This window comes from Prunus mume, linkage group LG4, assembly GCF_029339155.1.
Source record: "Prunus mume cultivar Tortuosa linkage group LG4, ASM2933915v1, whole genome shotgun sequence".
Lineage (NCBI taxonomy): Eukaryota > Viridiplantae > Streptophyta > Magnoliopsida > Rosales > Rosaceae > Prunus > Prunus mume.
In genome coordinates, this window is record NC_142701.1 from 10016454 (window position 1) to 10036839 (window position 20386).

Here is a 20386-nt window from a genome sequence, read left to right on the forward strand (position 1 = left end):
TGTGGACTTGACTTAGAGCTACCCATAGAGTTTCGGTGACATTTGTCTAAATGAGAAGTATTTGATTGGTGATGCCTGATAGCAACCCCAGCTCGAATATCCCCAAAATGACCCTTCCTTCAACAAGGCTTTCGTATAATTTAATAGCCTCTCCTTTACCTTATATGTTATGGGGTTAGGAAGATGGGAAAGAAAAGTGACAGATAATGCCAATAGATGAAAGCAAAACCAACTTCCCAATCTAAGACCACTTTTGCAGTTTTGAGACTTGGTATAACTAATCCATCCAGCCAGGAAACAGAAGGAAGGGATTGAGTCTCATATCTCGTTTGGTTTGCGAAATAGTTCTTTTGGAAATATAATTCCTTCATTAATTTTTACTTAGTTATTATTAAATGTCAACTGGCAGCAAGAGCCCATGCTTGTTGAGAGTGTTTTTTACCACGTGAGTTGCAGGATCATTGTTTGGCGAGAGTGTTTAAAAAAGTTAAAGGGCTCGTTTGATAATCATTTTGTTTTGTTTTTTTGTTAGAAATAGAGAAAATAACATATACAAGAAGCGAGAGATAAAGCAAATCATAGAGAAAGGGAGAGATATGGAAAAAATACATTTAAAATGGTACATAAAATGGAAACAATTTTAAGTGATTTTCTTTTTCAAGTACTTTCCCTTCTATCTCTAGCTAAAAGAGTAGAAGCGGAAAACTAAAACCGAAATTACCTTAAATATGAACTTCATGGTAACAAAATACTTACTGAACTCTCAAGACTGTAAAAAAATGGTGTCGTCGTTTAGAGCACGAAACGACAATAGAATACTCTGGACTTGACCGTTTTTGGGACCTTCAAAATAAAAAGCCAGGAAATTAAATCAAACTTGGCGCTTTTTTTGTTCAAGCAAATGCGTGCACTGATTCTTACTGTAATCTTCTTCTATACCAAGAGAACACCACCTCCAAACCCTCAAGGAGCTCCAAACTTGTTCAGACTCTCACATGTCGAAGACCCTTCTGTCTCGCATCAAACCCCTCCACAACCCGAAGCCCGCTTCTTTATCTTCTTCTTCACCACCCCACATCAAGAGGCTAGTCAATGACACCATCCAAATCCTCAGAGCCGACGACCAGTGGGAGCAATCTCTTGCAACCCGATTCTCCGAAACCGAAACGCTTGTTTCCGACGTTGCCCATTTCGTTTTGGACCGAATACATGATGTAGAATTGGGTTTGAAGTTCTTTGATTGGGCTTTTAAGCGACCCTATTGCTGCTCTCCAGATGGGTTTGCGTACTCTTCGCTTTTGAAGCTTTTGGCGAGGTTTAGAGTGCTTTTGGAGATTGAATTGGTAATGGAGCAAATGAAATTTGAAGAAGTAAAGCCGACCATTGATGCGTTGAGTTTTGTAATTCGCGCATATGCAGATTCTGGGCTCGTTGATAAGGCTCTTGACTTTTATTGTTTTGTAGTTAAAGTGTATGATTGTGTTCCGGATGTTTTTGCGTGCAATACATTGCTAAACGTGCTTGTAAAGAATCGGAGAGTTGATGTTGCACGCCGGGTGTATGATGAAATGGCGGAGAAAGGTGGTGGTGATCATGTATGTATGGATAACTATAGTACTTGTATCATGGTGAAGGGTTTGTGTAAGGAAGGGAAAGTTGAGGAAGGTAGAAAGTTGATTGAGGATAGGTGGGGAAAGAGTTGTGTACCAAACGTTGTTTTTTACAATACACTTATTGATGGATATTGTAAGAAAGGTGATGCCGAAAATGCTAATCGGCTTTTTAAAGAGTTGAAGTTGAAGGGGTTTTTGCCCACGTTGGAAACTTATGGAGCTATGATAAATGGATACTGCAAAGAAGGAAACTTTAAAGCGATTGATCGACTTTTGATGGAAATGAAGGAGAGAGGCTTGACTATCAATGTTCAAGTACATAACAGTATTGTTGACGCTAGATGTAAACACGGTAGCTCAGCTAAAGGAGTGGAGTCTGTAACAATGATGATTGAGTGTGGTTGTGAGCCAGATATTACGACCTACAATATTTTGATTAATAGTTCATGTAAGGATGGGAAGGTTGAGGAAGCTGAGCAGTTTTTAAACAATGCAATGGAAAGGGGATTGGTGCCAAATAAGTTTAGTTATACTCCTCTTTTTCATGTCTATTTCAGAAAAGGGGAACACTGTAGGGCATTGGATATATTTACTAAGATAACAGAAAGGGGACACAAACCTGATTTGGTTTCTTATGGAGCTCTCATCCATGGACTTGTTGTTTCTGGGGAAGTTGATACTGCATTGACAGTCCGGGACAGAATGATGGAAAATGGAGTAGTGCCTGATGCTGGCATTTTCAATGTTTTGATGAGTGGCCTTTGCAAGAGAGGGAGGCTTTCTACTGCCAAGCTGCTGCTTGCTCAGATGCTTGACCAAAATATACCACCTGATGCATTTGTTTATGCCACTCTGGTAGATGGGTTAATCAGAAATGGAGACCTTGACGAGGCAAAGAAACTATTTGGGTTAACAATTGACAAGGGTCTAGACCCTGGTGTTGTTGGGTACAATGCCATGATTAAGGGTTTCTGCAAATTTGGAATGATGAAGGATGCACTGTCATGCTTTAAAAAAATGAGGGAAGTGCATCATCATCATCCTGATGAGTTCACTTATTCAACAATAATTGATGGGTATGTCAAACAGCATAACTTGGATGCTGCTCTGAATTTTTTTGAACTGATGATCAAACAGGGATGCAAGCCAAACGTGGTCACGTACACCTCCTTGATATATGGGTTTTTCCACAAGGGAGATTCTTGTGGAGCTGTAAAAACTTTTAGAGAGATGCAATCTTGTGGTATGGAGCCAAATGTGGTCACATACAGCATACTTATTGGAAACTTTTGCAAGGAAGGTAAACTTGCAAAAGCAGTCTCCTTTTTTGAACTAATGCTGAAGAACAAGTGCATTCCTAATGATGTTACCTTCCATTATCTGGTCAATGGGTTCACAAATAATGAACCTGGTGCAATTTTGGAGGAAGTGCATGAGTCTCAAGAAAATGAGAAATCTATTTTTCTGGGTTTTTTTGGAAGGATGATATCAGATGGTTGGTCTCAGAAGGCTGCTGTTTATAATTCCATTAACATTTGCCTTTGCCATAATGGGATGGTTAAAACTGCGTTACAGTTGTGTGATAAGTTTGTAAATAAGGGTATCTTTCTAGATTCTGTTTCTTTTGCTGGTCTGCTTTATGGTATTTGCTTGGAAGGAAGATCCAAGGAATGGAAGAATATCATCTCTTTTGACTTGAAGGACCAGGAACTCCAAACTTCTTTAAAGTACTCGCTCATATTAGATGATTACTTACATCAAGGAAGACCATCTGAAGCTACACTTGTTCTGCAGTCATTGGTTGAAGAATTTAAGTCTCAAGACCAAGAAGTGGATCTTACAGACATAAAAACATAGAGGAAGAACATCATCTTTGTTTTTGTTTTTGTTTTTTTTGGCAAATGAGTCGTCAGTTGAGGTAAGCTAGCGCTACAACGGAAGTCACTTTTCCACTCCATGATACATTGAGTGGTTACATAACATAAATGAGGGTCATTTAGACATTTTGTGGACATGGTGACTTGATAAATCCATCATAAGAATTGGGTCTCGAGGATCCAAAAGAGTTTCTGTGACTCTATATACAAATCTTTTGGTAAAGGTATTCTTAACAGACCAAACACTTTGGACTTACGAGCCGAAGGTTGCTTTCTTTGATCATAGATTAATCCTACGTTATGGTGTTTGTGAATGCAGTTTGGTGACGCTCAAGTACAAATAGTTCAGTACACTTGTAGATTAGCTTTAATTATTACGTACGAAAGCAATCATGCATGTCAGCAGGATATTGGATCAAACGTGACTTTCCTTTTGAGGTATGTAACAAACGCAGTGTGTCTGTTGTGATCTTTTCTGTCTTTCTTTTTACTATTTCTGTTTTTCTTTAAGGCAAATAATGCGATTTTGGTTGTGATAGTGTTAACAGTATGCTCCTCTTTTTTGGTTGCCAGGCTAGGAAGGATTATGGTCAATTCTACTGCAGGGTGGTGAAGCCATAAAGGAAGTGGTTTCAGAGGTTAGTTTTACGTCAGTTACATATACACTGTTTTTCCTTTTGTTTTGAGTGTATGTTAACTTGTTAATTGCCCTGATAAGCAAATTGTACACAAACAATTGCATCGTGTAAATTGTTATAATGCTTAGGAATTTAAGCTAAAGCATTCATTTGTGCTCAAACACTAGGTCAGTGTGTAATTTAAAGGAACAATAAAATGAAAAAGAATTGGTTCTTTATTGATGATGTATATGAGGCTTGGATGCCTTTGACTTTGAGTAAGAAATTTGACTGAAAAAGTCCAGAAAGCATTGAATTTGATATTTGATCTAGCAACTTGAGTTACTGTCAATTCACAAGATAGATTTTAGATGCTTCAGCACTGACCAAAAAGTGTGAAAATATTTATAGTAGGTTTTTTTATTCTTTATTCAGATTAAGAAGTTTTAACACTTAGAACCTCAAAAGTATTTAGTTTGAGGCATCACACTGATGCAATTAATCCCAGTTTCTTGATAAGGCCCCGTGTTTAGCTCAAGATTAGGTGAAATGTTCCCATCTTTGACCTCGATTTCCTGAATTTTCAAGCAACTTTGTTGAGTGCCTAACAGAAAAAGAAAAACAAGCAATAAGAATTACATTTAAAAAAACATGTGCATTGGACATGTTAAGCTTTAGGTCATCCATTTCTAGCTAGCGAAACCCATGAAGCACACAAAGGACATAATAATAATAAACAACAACAATTCATCACTGTAATTTCTGGTGTCATCAATGTTTTGGCCTGATAATGATACCTTTGACGATTAGCCCACTTTTCCAGTGTCCGCCATGTTCATAAAGATCAAAGCAAACTTCTCCAGCCTCTTCTTCCTTGGCCTCAAAACGGCTACCAACAAGCTCTATCCATTGGTCTTTGGCCTAGATTTCCTGAATTTTCAAGCAACTTTTTCCATCCGTGAGTTTTATCAGGAGTGTAATGGGGAGTTCCCATCCATACCCTCCATTTGTTAATTTAACCATGTATGCAATCTCATAAACAACTCCTGATGGCAGCTCTGACATGTTAAACTGCCCTCTCACATTTAGCCAGCACATATCCAACACTTTGACTACCTCAATGTTATCAATATCACTGCGAAAATTATTCAAACATATAAGTACTTACTACTAATTACCAATGGAATTCATTTTTCCTAATTCGAAATTCCATTATAAGCTTATTTGAGGGACACCGTTGTGGAGCCCATCCATATTGTATTTTCATAATCCAAACCGTCTATTTTTTAGGTATTTCTTCAAAGATCTTTCATGCAAAAAATTTGGGTCTGAGCTGACGGCTTCAAGGCCTGCTTAAAAAATTTGGGCATGATCCAATTTCAGCTGGTGATATAATTTTATATATATTTTTAAAGTTTATTACAACCCTGCTAGCTACTACATTTTGTGATGACTTTTCTCATCGAACTCTAATCAGTTTTAACTTGAAAAGCCTCCTACTTATTTTGAGAAGCTAAGGAGAGCCTTATCTTAAGATCCAGTCAAGTACTAAAAACCAATTTAAATTCATGAGAGTAATGTTTAACAACTTCAAGATGCTGGATCCAGTCAAGTAATCAAACGAATTAAAATTGATGACATTTTTGAGAGCAACGTCTAACAAATTGCGATCATATACATCTTTATTATGTTAGAATTTATTTTAACCATCACATGAAGTTGGTGAAATGATTTTCTTCTTACTTGGGAGTGATTCTGGGCGGGGGGAAGCACCTTCCACTTGCTTCTCCATAAAATATATATGGAGAATTGATTCTTCATAGAAGTGATTATTGGTCTATCCAGAATTACTCCGAAACGAGCCTAAGATTGGCTTTGACTGAAATAGTTTTCACACTCGTTACATGAGTAATTGATTATATACACAGCAGAACAATGGAAACAACAATTAATAGATATACACATACATATGGACAATGATTTAGGAATTCTTAGAATCATAGTTAATGAATAGTCATCAAGGAAGAGTGATTTGTGGATCATGCTGGGGTTGACTTTTGACGAGAAGATCTCAAAGCCTGCTCTCCTGCTTAAGAAAGATAGGGCGTAATCAAACACGATCTCAATGGGTTTAATATATTTTTAAAATTTATTACATTTCTTTGATAACTTTTCTCGTTATTTAATCAGTTTCTTAATCACCTCTTAGATGTTAGCTAAGATCCAGCCAAGGACTCAAACCATATTTAAAATTGATGACACTTCATGAGAGAGCAACATTTAACAACTTCTAGATGCTAAGATCCAGTCAACTTACTTAGACCAATTAAAATTAATTTTTCCCCTATTACTTGACTTTGTTTCTTTTAATGATTTTTCTGATGATTTCAAAACTCTCACTTCTTATTTGTGCATGCATGCTTTGTGTGGTGTGGCTTGTGGTGAAATCTCTTCTTCCTCTTACAAGACAAGTAAGAACTCATTAAGGATGCATCATCATCAGTTGACATGCATCATCATTCGTCGCGCGGGGATGATGCTCCTAGTTGCCACCTTCCTCGCCGCCTCGACTATCCACGCAAGCCCTCCAACTCCTTCCCCGAACAGCTACACCTTGGCACTCCACAAGGCTCTGATGTTCTTCAATGCCCAGCGATCAGGAAAACTCTCAGACCATAACCATGTGTTGTGGAGGGGTGACTCTTGCCTGACAGATGGCAAGCCATCCACCGCCGGTTCTCCAACGAGTGATCTTGTGGGCGGCTATTACGATGCCGGAAATTCCATCAAGTTCAACTTCCCTGCTTCCTTCGCCATGACCATGCTCAGCTGGAGCGTTATTGAATACAATGCGAAATACGAAGCTGCTGAAGAACTCACCCACATTAAAGACGTCATCAAATGGGGCACCGATTACTTCCTCAAGACCTTCAACAATTCAGCTGATACCATTGACAGGATCGTTTCCCAGGTATGCATATATAGCACTAAACTTTCTTCCTTTTTTTTTTTTACTAATTTGCTGTGTATTTTGACAGGTTGGTTTGGGGAACACGGATGGTGGAAAAGACACAACTCCTAACGATATAAATTGCTGGATGCGTCCTGAAGATATAGATTACACGCGTCCTGTGACCGAATGCCACGCTTGCTCTGATCTTGCTGCGGAAATGGCTGCCTCCCTAGCCGCTGCATCCATTGTTTTCAAAGACAACAGAGCCTACTCAAAAAAGCTCGTCCATGGAGCCAAAGCACTTTTCAAATTTTCAAGGGATTCGAGAGGCCATTATAGTTCTGGTAGCTCGGATGCAGCACTCTTCTATAATTCCACCAGTTACTGGGACGAATACGTATGGGCCAGCACTTGGTTGTACTATGCCACAGGCAATTCCTCTTATCTTCAGTTGGCAACAACACCTGCTCTTGCCAAACATGCTACCTTCTCCCAGGCGCCTAATCAATACTGGCCCAATCATGGAGTATTGAGTTGGGACAACAAGCTTGTTGGTGCTCAGGTACATATTATCTATATATAATAAGTGGTGTTCATGTTTCAATATGTTATGTTGATGCAATTTATGATTAGTACTCTTTTATTTAGGTGCTTCTGACCCGTTTGAGGCTATTCTTGAATCCTGGGTACCCATACGAAACAACTTTGAGGAGATTTCACAACGAGACCAACACAATCATGTGCTCATACCTACCAGCTTTCACAATCTTTAACAGAACAAGAGGGGGCTTGATCCAATTGAATCGTGGACATCTTCGAAGGCCGCGACCTCTTGAGTATGTAGTCAATGCAGCCTTCTTAGCCACTGTCTACAGTGATTATCTTGAAGCTGCAGATAGCACCAAACCAGCAGGGTTGCATTGTGGACCCAACTTCTTCTCTGTTGATGTCCTGCGTGATTTTGCTAAAACCCAAATTGATTACATCCTTGGAAGAAATCCACAGAAAATGAGCTATGTTGTGGGCTTTGGTAACCATTTTCCGAAACAAGTCCACCATAGAGGCGCATCTATTCCTAAGAAGAAGATTAAATACAGTTGTAAAGGGGGGTGGAAATGGAGGGGCAGTTTAAAGCCAAACCCATATACAATTGTTGGTGCCATGGTTGCTGGTCCGGACAAACACGACGGCTTCCATGATGTTCGTGCTAATTACAATTACACCGAGCCTACTCTTGTGGGAAATGCAGGTTTAGTGGCAGCTCTTGTTGCTTTGTCAGGAGATCGAACAACTGATGGGATTGACAAAAACACCATGTTCTCTGCAATTCCTCCAATGTTTCCAACTCCACCACCTCCTCCTCCATCAGCATCAAAAGCATGAGAGATGTCGAAGCCGTTATTGTTCATGTTCTCAATGTGTCATTTTTAAGTTCTACACTGTGAGAGTAGTTTGAATTTGAAGTAGCCTTTACCTCAATATATATTTATAACTATGCAAGACATGCGGTGCAGGAAAACAAATTATACCCTCGAGATAAGTACGATCAGCAGCATATATATGTAGCTTTGAAATTTGATAGTTTTGTTTCCCTAGACCATAGGGGAATGAATAGCTAGGAGCTAGTAAAACAGAGAATGAAAGATATAGTACATTTGAAATTATCTGCATGCAAGAAATTATTTGAAATTCATTTGTTTTATTCCTTTTTTTCTTGTTCAAAATCTTTGCATACATGATTTACCAAAAAAATATATTTGCATACATGGATTATCTATATATATAAAGCAAAAGGCAGAGAATGGTGAAATATTCAAAATACCAGAAAATGTCATTGGTTAATCCAAACATTAAGAATTAAAACTATTAATTAAATGAGGATAATATGGTAAATTCACCTTTTATATTTAAAAATTAAAATTAAAAGAAAAATTAAATAATGAATCCTATTTTTATGGAACACAACTATCCATTATATTTTTTAATTCTAAAATAAATTTAATCTTTTAAAAAAAAAAAAAAACCTCTCTCAGGCGCGGAAGCAAGTGCGAAGAGGCTAGTAATAGTCTATGCAAATAATTTTCCATTATAATGTCATCTAAGTACATTATAACCTAACCATGGTATAACCAAGTACTCATACCAAGCATCAAAGTCTTCTTTTACACCAAACTCTGGCTAATTAAGGATATCACCCATTCCTAGTTGTAGTTTGTTTAACCATAATTAATGATAAGATTTCAAACCCATAACACAACGTTAGAGCTCTGATACCAAGTTAAAATAATATTGAACCTGTAAAGCATAGGTTGTCAAAGAATTGGCCAACGATGTATATGCAGATCTTGCGTAGAGTTGGCGTACAGTCAATATCTCCTTTTTAATTTTAATTTTAATTTTTTTGACCAAGAGTTGGTGTCTGTCTACATTGATGAACATATTGATCCTACCAAATTCCAGGGTAGGAGAGACGGGCATCCACAAAGGTTCTTGTATAGTACATTAGTAATAGCAATTACACAAATGAATTGAAGGAAAAAAAACAACAGGAAGGAAGCAAAGACCAACTTGGGATCTGAAATCATAATTTGAACTCACAAAAGCAATCAGGCAAAGCAGATCCTCTCCCCATGGCAAAATCATCTCTGTGGGCCTTCCATAGAGCGTTCATCAATTCCTTCCCTCTCAAACCTTGAAAAGTGAATTCTGCAAAAGCTCTTCTGCTTAAGAAAAGAGTCTTGTACAAGCCATTAAAAGCTCTCATTGCTGCAACCATCTTATCCATATTTCCAAAATACGTTGCTATATACGAATCGCTGTTAATAGACACGTAGTAATCCAATGCAGCTTTCGTGTTCCCATGCATGCTTTTGAAATCCTCACCACTAAGAAGGCTAGACTTGGTAAATACATTGGTGTAAACAGATGTTAATCCTTCAATTTCCATCAGACCGTCCCCAGCAGCCAGATAAATGTTTGTGCTTGTTGGGATGGAAAGCACTTTAAGTATGAAGGCTGTCTCATTAGGTGTAAGGGGGCATTTCCCTCGTTTCCTCCAAATTTGGGCCACCTCTCCAGTCCATGGTTTTCTATCCCCCCGTGCTGCTTCAATGGCTTCCATGGAGACAGAAGAAAGGTCTGGGTATTCGCATTGACTGTAAGCTACCATATCAGGCTCAAAACGAAGGTGAAGTGATAGAAAAGGTTTAGGTATGGCTTCAAGAAGCTCGGAGGCTTTCTTCTCCAGGGATTTGGTGAGGCGTAATGCACTGTAACAAGCTTGACAAAGGGAAGCTTTTGCATACTGAGGATACCTACAAAGTACAGAAGACAAAACGGTATCAGTGTACTTTAAAGATCAGCAGTTGTAAGATCCGAAAGCTATGTATATCCTTTTCAGTCATGAAACTACAAATGTTTATTCAGATTAAAAAATAAATAATAACCAAGAATAAGGCCTGTTTGGTTTACAACCCAAAACCTTTTTTTTTCCATTTCTTTTTTGGCTTTTTTTAAAACAAGGCATTCAATAAATCTTTATACATATGTATACATAAGAATAACAAGGGAGCCTTTGACAGACTGTTTCATATAGACCTAAAAATAACCGAAATTTTGAAAAAGCCAAAAAAAAAAGTTGTTTCAACATTTTGTAAAACATCGTATCCAAAGAGACTCAAAACATCCGACCTCAAGTACAAAGTCGCCACGTGAATCTGTAAACCAGAACATGGGCCTAGATCCCAAAACTCCGAACCAAACACTATGCCCTAGACAACAGATCACTAACTCAAGCCCTAAACCTAGCACTCTGAACCTTGGATCTAGGAGGCCCTTTTCCCGAACACCGGAGCCAGGCTCGTATCCCATACCACTGACCTTGGACTCAAGTACCAAACTTCAAACTCCGGCCCCTAGCCGTGAACCTAAGTCCAAAATAAAGAATGCATGCCCAAGCAAGGCTTCATGCCTAGAAAAAAATCTCAAAACCAAACCGAAAGCCTAAGAATGAATCTCAAACCTTAGACTTCAGCCCCTAGCCGTGAACCTGAGTCCAAAATAAAGAATGCATGCCCAAGCAAGGCTTCATACCTCGAAAAAAATCTCAAAACCAAACCGAAAGACTAAGAATGAATCTCAAACCTTAGACTTCCGCTTAGACTTCACCTAATACCCAACCCCCATATCTGGACCAAGTCTTGGAGCCCCGGATCCTAAACCTAGTCAAAACCACATCCCTGAGCCAAAAGTGACAGACCTCAACCCATAACCCAAGTAGCAGACCCCAGACTTGAACCCAGGCCCGAAACCACAGCCACAGAACCCAAGCCCCAAAACCGAGTCTTCTAACCCAAAGCCACACATTTTGGACGTGACCATAGCCCCAAATGTATGCCTCACTGAGCCCTATATTGAGGATTCATAAGCCAATACCAACTAAATGGAATTTGAAAACGATTTTGTATTAATACCAAACTTGTTTCCATATATTTAAAAGACTGAGAATCCCACCGATTTTTTTGCATAGTATCTTAATTTTGAATTATGAATCAAACAGGCCGCTATTCATATTGAATCAAATTTCATATCCAACGTGACGATAATCTTACACATTACAGATTTATCAAGAAACTTTTCTATATGCTAACAACCCTAACACAAACTAACCAACATTTTCAAGTTGACTTTTACAACTTGATGGTAAGTTTTTGACCACATTTATTGGCCTTTACCAAAAAATTTGGTACCTATTCACAGTACCAAGTCTTCCAATGTAATTTCCAAACACCCAAATATAAGAACAGAAACGAATAATGTTGAAATACCTATCCCTTCTTTGGCTCATTGCTGGCGTGATTGAAATATAATGATGCTCTAGTAGCGAAGGAAGAACACTTTCAATGTAATCAAATTGGCCTTTGCGTTTGCTGCAATCTACATGGAAGGGTTCTTTTGATGAAATATCGGACGGCAACTCTTTCACAACTTTGATGAAGCCATTCATCTGTTGAATGAAGTAGTCAACATCAAAGACATCTGCAAAACCACTGATGTGAAACCAAAGCGTTACATGAGGATACTGCTTGGACAAGCAAAATTAAAAAAACATATTCTTTTAAATGAGTGGAGTAGCCATATATTCTGCATATGAGATCATTACCATAATCAATATTTAGGTATAGCAAAAGCCATTCTGTTCAGTTTGATAGATAAAGTAATTAATTGTCTTTGCCTCAAGACATTGAAGGTGGGTCCCATAGTTTATCAGAATTTCAAGAACCAGAGGAGGTGATATTCCACCAGTCCCATGGAAATGATATGCAAAACACCAATTACCTTGATTCATTCCAATAAGCAGCCACCTCAAACTTTGGCAAAACCAGGGTTGCATTTAAAAGACGGGCAATACCAACACCATCACATAACTGCACTCCACATAAATAATTTGTCATACTTGGCAAACTGGCTGCTTAAAGTCAAGCAATTTTAAAACAATTAATGAGATTCTTCAATCACTTACATCTCTTCTCATCTGATTAAGGCCACCATAGCAATCCACCCGAATGAATCCATTACTCTTTGATGGTAGAGCTGCAGCATTTTAACAAAAAACCAATGCAATTTTCTGTGATAGTCAATTACGCAGAATGAGTAGTACCATAAATTTTTGTCTGCAATGATAGTCAATTACGATTGACTCAGAATATCAAAACTATGCAGTAACCTCATCTCAATCCTAATTCTATTCCCATCACAGCAAAATACCATAAATTTTTGAAAATTTTGTGGTGTCTACATTTTCATATAACAAACAAAGCCCAAATAAAATCTATAAAACTAAAGAGTTCTCAATACCCGAAACACCACAAATCATTCTGGGGTAACATTTCAAATATTTTAATTTCAGCACGCAGATATTACTTGCTTTCTCTAGTTTGTCATTGTTCAATTTAAAAGCATTATTTGCCCCAATTTGCCAAAATAAAAAATAAAAAATCTAAGTAACCCAACGGCGGGCTAACTTAACAGGAGGGGAAAGGCAAGGAAGCAAAATTAGCCGGAATTACCAGTGAGGTGTCCTTTTAGCCACCACTTGCAAGGTCTCCATTCTACCATCCTCTCAACACTCCATACATCCAACTTGTTCCTGCATTCACAAAGTCAACCAGATATTTATGGTTTACGCAGTTTTTGGTTCCCAAATAATGGCAAAGTCACTTCAAACTATGCCCAAATTGCGTTGTAATTTTCTTTTCTCACATTTTAACAGCAACCAAACATGGAGGACACGATTGAAAATAACAAGGAAAAAAAAAAAGAGACAAATCTTTATTTAATAAATGAATGGTTTTTGCATATAAATCGTACACATATCCAATGAACTAAAAATATATGTATATATTATACACATATATGCATAAGAGAACTCTTGAAGATCTAAGATTTCCTCCAATTTCTTCACCACTAAAACTATTCAACAAATTAAAGATGAAAGAACAAAGAATGGTAAGAATAAGAAGCAGAGGAAGAACTTATAAACACATACATGGGTGAAGTGAGAAAGAGAGGGGCTTTGTAGAGAGGCGAAGTAGGCGATAAGAGAAGCACGGCGAGGATGAGAGAGAGAGTGAGGACCCCTATGGTGAAGATGGGCTTCACTGAAATCACCACCATCTCATTTCTCAGCAGCTAAATCGATCTGAATATTTGTTTGATGACCCTCAGAAAAACGAGCGGAGAAGAAGAAGCTCACTGTGGATTGTCTATCTTCTCATTGCTGTAAGATCGAGAATATATTAGAGTCGGTGATTTGGAACGTGGACCGGACCGGATTGCACACCGGTTTTCTACGATTATTGTTTTCTCAGTTGTGCCTTTGATCAAAAGGTTGAAAGGGCATAACTGTAATTAAGCCATTATTATTCAAACTTCCGTGCAAAGGAGCACACTGGCCCGAACAACTGGCATGAAAAATTAACAATAATCGATGTCAAATACAAAATGTTATATTTGAATTTGATGACTTGAGTGACAATTTCGTACTCTATAAAAAATTTTACTCCACTCGAAATGTGAAATAGCATTTTTGTTATGAAAAGTTTTCCACAAAGGCAAGCAAAGACAACATGAGAGAGGCACGTGCATCAAACAAAGGGGGAATTCTGAAGGGACATTTTGGAAAAGGCCAAAGGAAAAGAGAAATTTTTTAAAAGAAGTCAAAATGGGCAAAAATGCCCTTATTTATTTTTAGATTTCTAAGGAATCCAATACATTTATATATCTTTGGTTTGAAAGTAGAGGGGTTTTTCTGTTTTTTTTGACATTTTTTTGACATTTTCCAAAAGTGAAAGTTTTTTTTGTGGCTAAAACCTAAATGTACTAATTCATGAAAACGTACCCTTCCTCTTTACACATGAAGAACTTTTAGACTTGACCTTTTTTTAAAGATATAGAAGCATAATAATCACTCCCTAAACAACTAAAGAAAAGTTGCAATAAGTGAAAATAATTCCCAGCACAAGCTCGGATGACATAACTAACCACAACAACAATCATCTTTTCTCTTCTCTCTCAAGACTTGTTTTGTGTTCTTAACAAGTGCTATGAAGTTTGAACTCATAATCCCCTCTAATAAAATAGAGACTAAAATGCCACTAGGGTTCTTAGTTATTGGCAATTATAATTTGGAGCTGAATCCATTCTGTTCAAATCAATTACTTTTCTTCAGTCAGAAGATTTGAAATTAAATGTCAGAAGGTTGGTTGTTATTGCATATTAAAGAAAGAGAAAAATAAAAATCTTACAGGCAATCCTCCTTCCAACATAAACACATGTAGGAAGGTTTGCTTATTCTTACACATTAAAGAAGTAGAGAAAAAAAAACAAAACAAAAAATTTACAGGCAATCTCCTTCCAAGCCTCTAAAACAAGATACATCCATCACCAGGAAAATTAAAAGGAAAAAAAAAAAAAGGCTGTAATTCTTTTACCATCATGTTGGTTTTCCATCCACCTTCACTTTCCTGCAAGTCAAATATATAGAGCCTTTAGCAAACTTGTAACTGTTGGGCTTAATTTGTATCAAGCAAGCAAAGTGTATATATATATATATATACACACACACACTAATTAACTATCAACTAGAAGAAAATAAATTAAGGATCGAAATATATGTACCGCCACTTGCTCAGCACCCAGGAAGACGATACCGAGGTGCTCATGATGAGGTTCTTTTGGTAGATGGCTTAATTTCCCTATCAGCAATGCCTTCAACCTTGGGCAAATCACCATCTTCCTTCTCACACTGTTCTATCAGTGAAGGGCAGCTTTGGATAGACAGATGCTGGAGGGAGGTTGGCAAGCCATCCCCTGGCAATGACTGGAGTGCTTGGCAATCTTCGATGTAAAGATCATGGAGGGAGGTAAGATTCTTGAGCACGTCAGGGGCCCCAAATGACTCGAGGCTCGCGCATGAGCTAATGATCAAAACTTGAAGAGAGATTGGGAGCCCTTCAACTGGCAGTGTCACAAGCTTAGGACACTTCTGGATGGAGAGAAGTTGAAGAGAGGTGAAGCCGTTGAACAATGTCCTGTTTTCTTGGTTGGTTAGATACTCAAGATCTCCACAATTACTGATGTACAGCGCTTTGAGTCCTGGGAGACTAGGCCATTTTGGAAGGCAGATGAAATTTGAGATGTTTGAAACCGCCAAGGAGTATAAACTCCCGGTGCCAGGTATCATACTCACTAGTGTTTCATCAGGACAAGCATCCAATGCTAAAACCTGAAGCCTCCCCGAGCAGCGTTGGTCAGGTAAGGCTCTCAACGACATGCATCCACTTAATTCCAGTTTCTGTGGGCAGAGGTTTCTTGGCAGCGAACACAGCTCGGGGCAGTTGATAATGTTCACTTCCAAGAGAGAGAGAGAGGAATTTAGGTGTCTAGTTCCCCCTTGGACAACATAAACTAGTGGTACTTCCGGCCAGTGCTTCAGCACAGGATTGTCAACAAGTTTTACGAACATTGCTCTGTTGAATGGAACGGTCTCCAGTAATGCGCACTTTGTGATCTTTAGAACACGCAGATTTGGAAAGAGGCGAGGCATGTTCATCAGCTTCGGGCAGTTGCTTATCTTTAACATTAAGAGCGATTCGAGCACCTCTTCTTGCCATTCCTCCAACTCCAGCATATTTTTGAGACCGAGTTCTACAAGGTAGGGCAGCTTTCCAAGAGTGAGGATTTTGATTCTTGTGCAACCATTCAAAGAAATATTACCCAAATTCCGAAGCTGTCCATGTTTCATCCAATTTGGAAAGTCAGTGCCCCTGTAGTGACATATTTGGAGCTCTTTGAGCCTTGAGTAAGGTTGCAGGTCTTCGAGTACCTGCTTAGCAGCGGCTTCATCTTGCAAATTAACGTCAGATGTGTTGCTGCTCCATTCATATACTACTTTTTGAATCATTTCTTTTCCTTTCAAGTTAGCCTCCACTGCATTCTCTGAATTTTCCAGCTTTGAGATGTGCAGTGTTCCTGTAAGGTATTCCATTTTCTTCAATTCTTCAAGTTTGTATCCAGTATCCCTGCCAACCTGAAATTGTTTTATGGGGGTTAAATGGGAGCATAAGGAGCAACAACAAAAGAAGAGAAATGAAAAAGGGAAAGCCAACCTGAAATTTGTGTAAATTGTGCAAACTGGTTAGACACCCCATGCCTTGTGGAAATGTGGATGCCTTGTACCAGAACATTTCATCCAGCTCCAGATGCCTCAACTTGACAAGATTTTTGAGCTTCTTTGGCAAACTGAGAAGCCAAGGGCAACCCAAAAGTTTCAATGTCTCCAAATTGTAGAGCTTGCATACAGATTCTGGAAGCTTTTTTATTTCAGTTTTTGATAAATCAAGGTAGTGCAAAAGCTTCAACTTTTCAATTGAATCTGGCAGCTTGAGAAGTGTGCTTGAACTCAAGTCTAGCACACGCATATACGTAAGTGAATCGAATATCTCATATTGCGCTTTCCCAAAGGTTCTCAAGTGCTGAACAGGAAATAAAAGTGTGCGCAGCTTGTTCGATCTGCTGATGATCTCTATAGTAGGCTGCTCAACATCTTTTGAAAGAAGTGATACATGACGAGATTTTTCATCAACTCTTGGCTCTAAACTTTTCGTATCTGTCACTTGGCAACAAAAAGGACTGGAAACTGTTTGTGCAAAGTCATGGATAAGATCATGCATCTTATATTTTCCGTCATCCTCGCCTTGGGTTAAGCTTTCAAAGAAGAACCTGTCTGACAGCTCCTTGAAGTATGCTCTTCCTATGTCTTCTGTCCTCTGTCTGTTATGAGGTCGAATAAATGCTTCTGCCATCCACAATTTGACCAATTCATTCTTTTCATAAACATGAGCTTTTGGAAACAGGGAACAGAACGCAAAGCACTGCTTGTGATCAGGTGAAGGCAGATGGTTATAACTCAATCTAAGAACTGGTTGTATCTTATCCTCTTTTACTTCCAATGCTTCACTTCTCATGATATGTTTCCACTCATCCACAGTTTTCCCACGTAGCAGACCTCCCATTTGTTTTACTGCCAAAGGCAAACCACTGCATTTTCTTACAATTTCTTTTCCATATACTTTTAACTCTTCAACATCACACTGTGCAAAACTACCCTCTTTGAATGCAATCTCTGCGAACAATGACCACGATTCATTATCATCCAAACATTGCAAATAATAAGGGGTTTTTGAACCCTTAATATTTGCAACATCTGAAATCCGACTAGTCACCAGAACCTTACTTCCCCTGCCCCCTAGATTTAAGACATCCAATAGTGGCTGCAATTCCACATGATTATAATTCCATAAATCATCTAGGACAAGTATAAAGCGTTTTCGGGTCAGGATGTCTTGAACACGGGTTTGCAGTTGGGCATAGGAGAGGTTGTTGACATCATGGCCAATATTTTTTTCAGACATGTGAGAAACCACTATTTCTCTGAAAATGCTCTTCATGTCAAAGTTGTTTGTTACACAAACCCAAGTTTTAATCTTAAAATAATTTTCAACCTTCTCATCGTGATAGATAAGTTGGGCAAGAGTTGTTTTACCTAATCCTCCCATCCCTACAATGGGAACAAAAGAAAGATCGCCCCCATCACTGGCTTCTTCATCTGGTATTAGCAGTTCTATAATCTTTTTTTTATCCTCTTCCCTGCTAACAACTAGATTGTTTGAAAGAGAACCAGTTTGTTGTGGTTGTAAACTACTTTGACTTCTAGACGTAGGGTTCCCAATGATGGTTTTATAGTGCTGTCCATTTTGTAAAAGCGCACTTATTTCTGCTTTAATTTCTTTCAACTTGCGCAATTGGCGCTGCTGAAATAAAAAGTTGCAAATGTTGAATGGGAGTTTTCGTACCTGCTTCTTTATCTTCCACTGGTGATATTCTGTTGCCCAACAGTCAATCAAATCCTCCGCATCATAAGCTACAACTTGAAGCTTTACGAGCCAATTCTTCATGTCGGTAGAATTAGAAGAATTGAGTTGAGTAAGCAACTGCTGAATGTCTGTTAACGTGCTCTCTAGCTTTTTTATGTCATCCTTGACATGAATGAATGCAAAAAACTCCGCTGTAGCAAGAGAAGACAATTTTTCCAGTGCAATGCTCACGGCAGGACTTACAAGGGTTGTGATAACTGTTTCTGCCATGTTGCTTGCTAGCTTGCTATTTGCTTCCAAAGTAGAAAACCCAGAGCAACAAATGGAAGAGAAAGATGATTGAAAGAAAGGAAACAATAAGCTAGTATGGCCTAAGGCCTGAAGAGCCTCCCAGGCTGCCTTCCTTTCTTGAATGAAAGAGAGGCAGAGCAAACATGGCCTGCAGGCTGCTTTAATTCTATATGCATGTTTGTGCGCTTATTTATAGAGGAAGTCATTAGAAAAGTTGCATGATTTGATTAGACTATTATGATTAAACTGGATAATTAACGATTTTTCTTTGGACGGGTAAATGGTAATGTGGATATGAAACTTGTGTAGAACAATTTGTGAATTGGTTAACGTTTTAAGTAAACAGTGACAGATGATGAAGTACATTGCAAGGTGGTCGAGAATCTTGTTGGGCATCCTCCTTGTAGGGTAGAGATCAGCTTGTCCCAATAGTTAAACTATCATGAATTAGTAGAAAACTGTACATCTGTTATGTCCGAGTCCCAAAATTAAAACTTGTTTTAATCCCCACACTATTATTTTATTTAAAATATATACTTTAAACACTACCTACAAATTAAGTCCACCCCAAATAATAATTCACTTCAACTAGCAAACAAAGAACAAAAGTTGTATGCCACGGGTTTTCTAGAAACATCAAACATTGTATTCATTGCTCATGGAATTAATTTTTCTTGCTGAATGAGTCAATTTTTGAACCATATAGAAAAGTATATATCCCAATTTCAAAAAATTGACTCATGTAGCTTAAACCAACTACCAGAAACTTCAAACATTGCATTCATTGCTCATTGAATTAATTTTTCTTGCTGAAGGAGTCAATTATAGAAATTTCAAAAAATTGACTCAGACCTACCAACTATCGAAGACTTGCTTGGTCTATTGGTGGAAGACCTACCAACTATCAAAGACTTGCTTGGTTTAGTTGTTGTTTTCTGCGGTTTCCCCCTTATTTCACCCATACAAAAAACTACCAAGGACTTAAACCAACTAGAGACCAACAAAACTTAAGTCTTAGGTATTGAGTAAGTTATACCCAAGATCTAAAATATTGATGGTTTCGGAAACATCAATAGTCTAAAAACACGAAAATTTTGATAGAATTATTGGGAAATTATCGATATCGATAAAAATTGAATAAAACCCACGGAATTTGTAAGAAAAACTTGAAAAAATTTCTTGAAACTTTGGAGGATGTTTATTTAGTCAATTATCTATTACTTTATCACAAAAAAAATAATAAAAAAAATGGAAGGAAATGCATTGCATGATGGGTTTAACTCATTTAAGTTAATTATATAGCGAGCTAACAAAGACTTGCGAGTATAGAAAATATGTAATAATTAATGAAAGATGATTAAACATACCATAATCATTTATTTATAATGATTTACTATAATATTTTACACTCTATACATTACATGATAAGATACATGAGTGACTTAGTACCACATAGAGTTCCTATAAAGTTTAAGTTTGAGCTATTTACACTAACATTCCTTGAGGTTTTCCCTTTTTTTACAAAACTCCTTGAGATTTTAGAAATTACAATAACACCCCTTGAAGTTTTAAATTGTTTTCACAACACTCATTTTCATTG

The 20386-nt window shown here is 37.9% G+C and overlaps 4 protein-coding genes across 6 annotated transcripts; 2 read left to right on the forward strand and 2 right to left on the reverse strand.

Annotated features, from left to right (window-relative positions):
• The first annotated feature begins 141 nt into the window (after positions 1-141).
• Positions 142-3472, forward strand: LOC103342074 (Pentatricopeptide repeat (PPR) superfamily protein). Its single transcript, XM_089050696.1, has one exon. The coding sequence runs from the start codon at positions 996-998 to the stop codon at positions 3468-3470; it is 2475 nt and encodes an 824-aa protein (XP_088906822.1). The 5' UTR covers positions 142-995; the 3' UTR covers positions 3471-3472.
• A 3123-nt stretch (positions 3473-6595) lies between these two features.
• Positions 6596-8765, forward strand: LOC103341949 (endoglucanase 9-like). Its single transcript, XM_008245499.3, has 3 exons — positions 6596-7078; positions 7146-7622; positions 7709-8765. Exons 1-3 carry the CDS (start codon positions 6596-6598, stop codon positions 8441-8443), a joined length of 1695 nt encoding a protein of 564 aa, XP_008243721.2. The 3' UTR covers positions 8444-8765.
• A 656-nt stretch (positions 8766-9421) lies between these two features.
• Positions 9422-13910, reverse strand: LOC103341948 (O-fucosyltransferase family protein). 3 transcript variants are annotated; one of them, XM_008245498.3, is made up of 6 exons: positions 13608-13910; positions 13129-13208; positions 12582-12652; positions 12398-12486; positions 11887-12108; positions 9422-10374 (listed from the first exon to the last, which is right to left on the reverse strand). In XM_008245498.3, exons 1-6 carry the CDS (start codon positions 13733-13735, stop codon positions 9642-9644), a joined length of 1323 nt encoding a protein of 440 aa, XP_008243720.1. In that variant the 5' UTR covers positions 13736-13910; the 3' UTR covers positions 9422-9641. The 3 variants fall into 3 exon arrangements, with proteins under 3 accessions (XP_008243720.1, XP_088907004.1, XP_016652141.1); XM_089050878.1 differs by having other exon boundaries at positions 12582-12686; positions 13608-13908; XM_016796655.2 differs by lacking the exons at positions 13129-13208; positions 13608-13910 and adding an exon at positions 12729-13115 and having other exon boundaries at positions 12582-12682.
• An 894-nt stretch (positions 13911-14804) lies between these two features.
• On the reverse strand, positions 14805-19266 carry LOC103342073 (putative disease resistance protein RGA3). The gene is made up of 3 exons (XM_008245641.3): positions 16729-19266; positions 15239-16649; positions 14805-15084 (listed from the first exon to the last, which is right to left on the reverse strand). Exons 1-2 carry the CDS (start codon positions 18763-18765, stop codon positions 15279-15281), a joined length of 3408 nt encoding a protein of 1135 aa, XP_008243863.2. The 5' UTR covers positions 18766-19266; the 3' UTR covers positions 14805-15084; positions 15239-15278.
• Positions 19267-20386: the final 1120 nt, after the last annotated feature.

Coding starts and splice junctions, on each gene's coding strand:
- LOC103342074 (XM_089050696.1), top strand. CDS start 996: ATGTCGAAGACCCTTCTGTCTCGCATCAAACCCCTCCACAACCCGAAG.
- LOC103341949 (XM_008245499.3), top strand. CDS start 6,596: ATGCATCATCATCAGTTGACATGCATCATCATTCGTCGCGCGGGGATG. Junction 7,079..7,145: donor TTGACAGGATCGTTTCCCAG/GTATGCATATAT, acceptor GTATTTTGACAG/GTTGGTTTGGGGAACACGGA. Junction 7,623..7,708: donor ACAAGCTTGTTGGTGCTCAG/GTACATATTATC, acceptor TCTTTTATTTAG/GTGCTTCTGACCCGTTTGAG.
- LOC103341948 (XM_008245498.3), bottom strand. CDS start 13,735: ATGGTGGTGATTTCAGTGAAGCCCATCTTCACCATAGGGGTCCTCACT. Junction 12,109..12,397: donor GCTTATTGGAATGAATCAAG/GTAATTGGTGTT, acceptor GTTTCACATCAG/TGGTTTTGCAGATGTCTTTG. Junction 10,375..11,886: donor ATGAGCCAAAGAAGGGATAG/GTATTTCAACAT, acceptor TGTACTTTGTAG/GTATCCTCAGTATGCAAAAG.
- LOC103342073 (XM_008245641.3), bottom strand. CDS start 18,765: ATGGCAGAAACAGTTATCACAACCCTTGTAAGTCCTGCCGTGAGCATT. Junction 16,650..16,728: donor ACAATTTACACAAATTTCAG/GTTGGCTTTCCC, acceptor AAACAATTTCAG/GTTGGCAGGGATACTGGATA.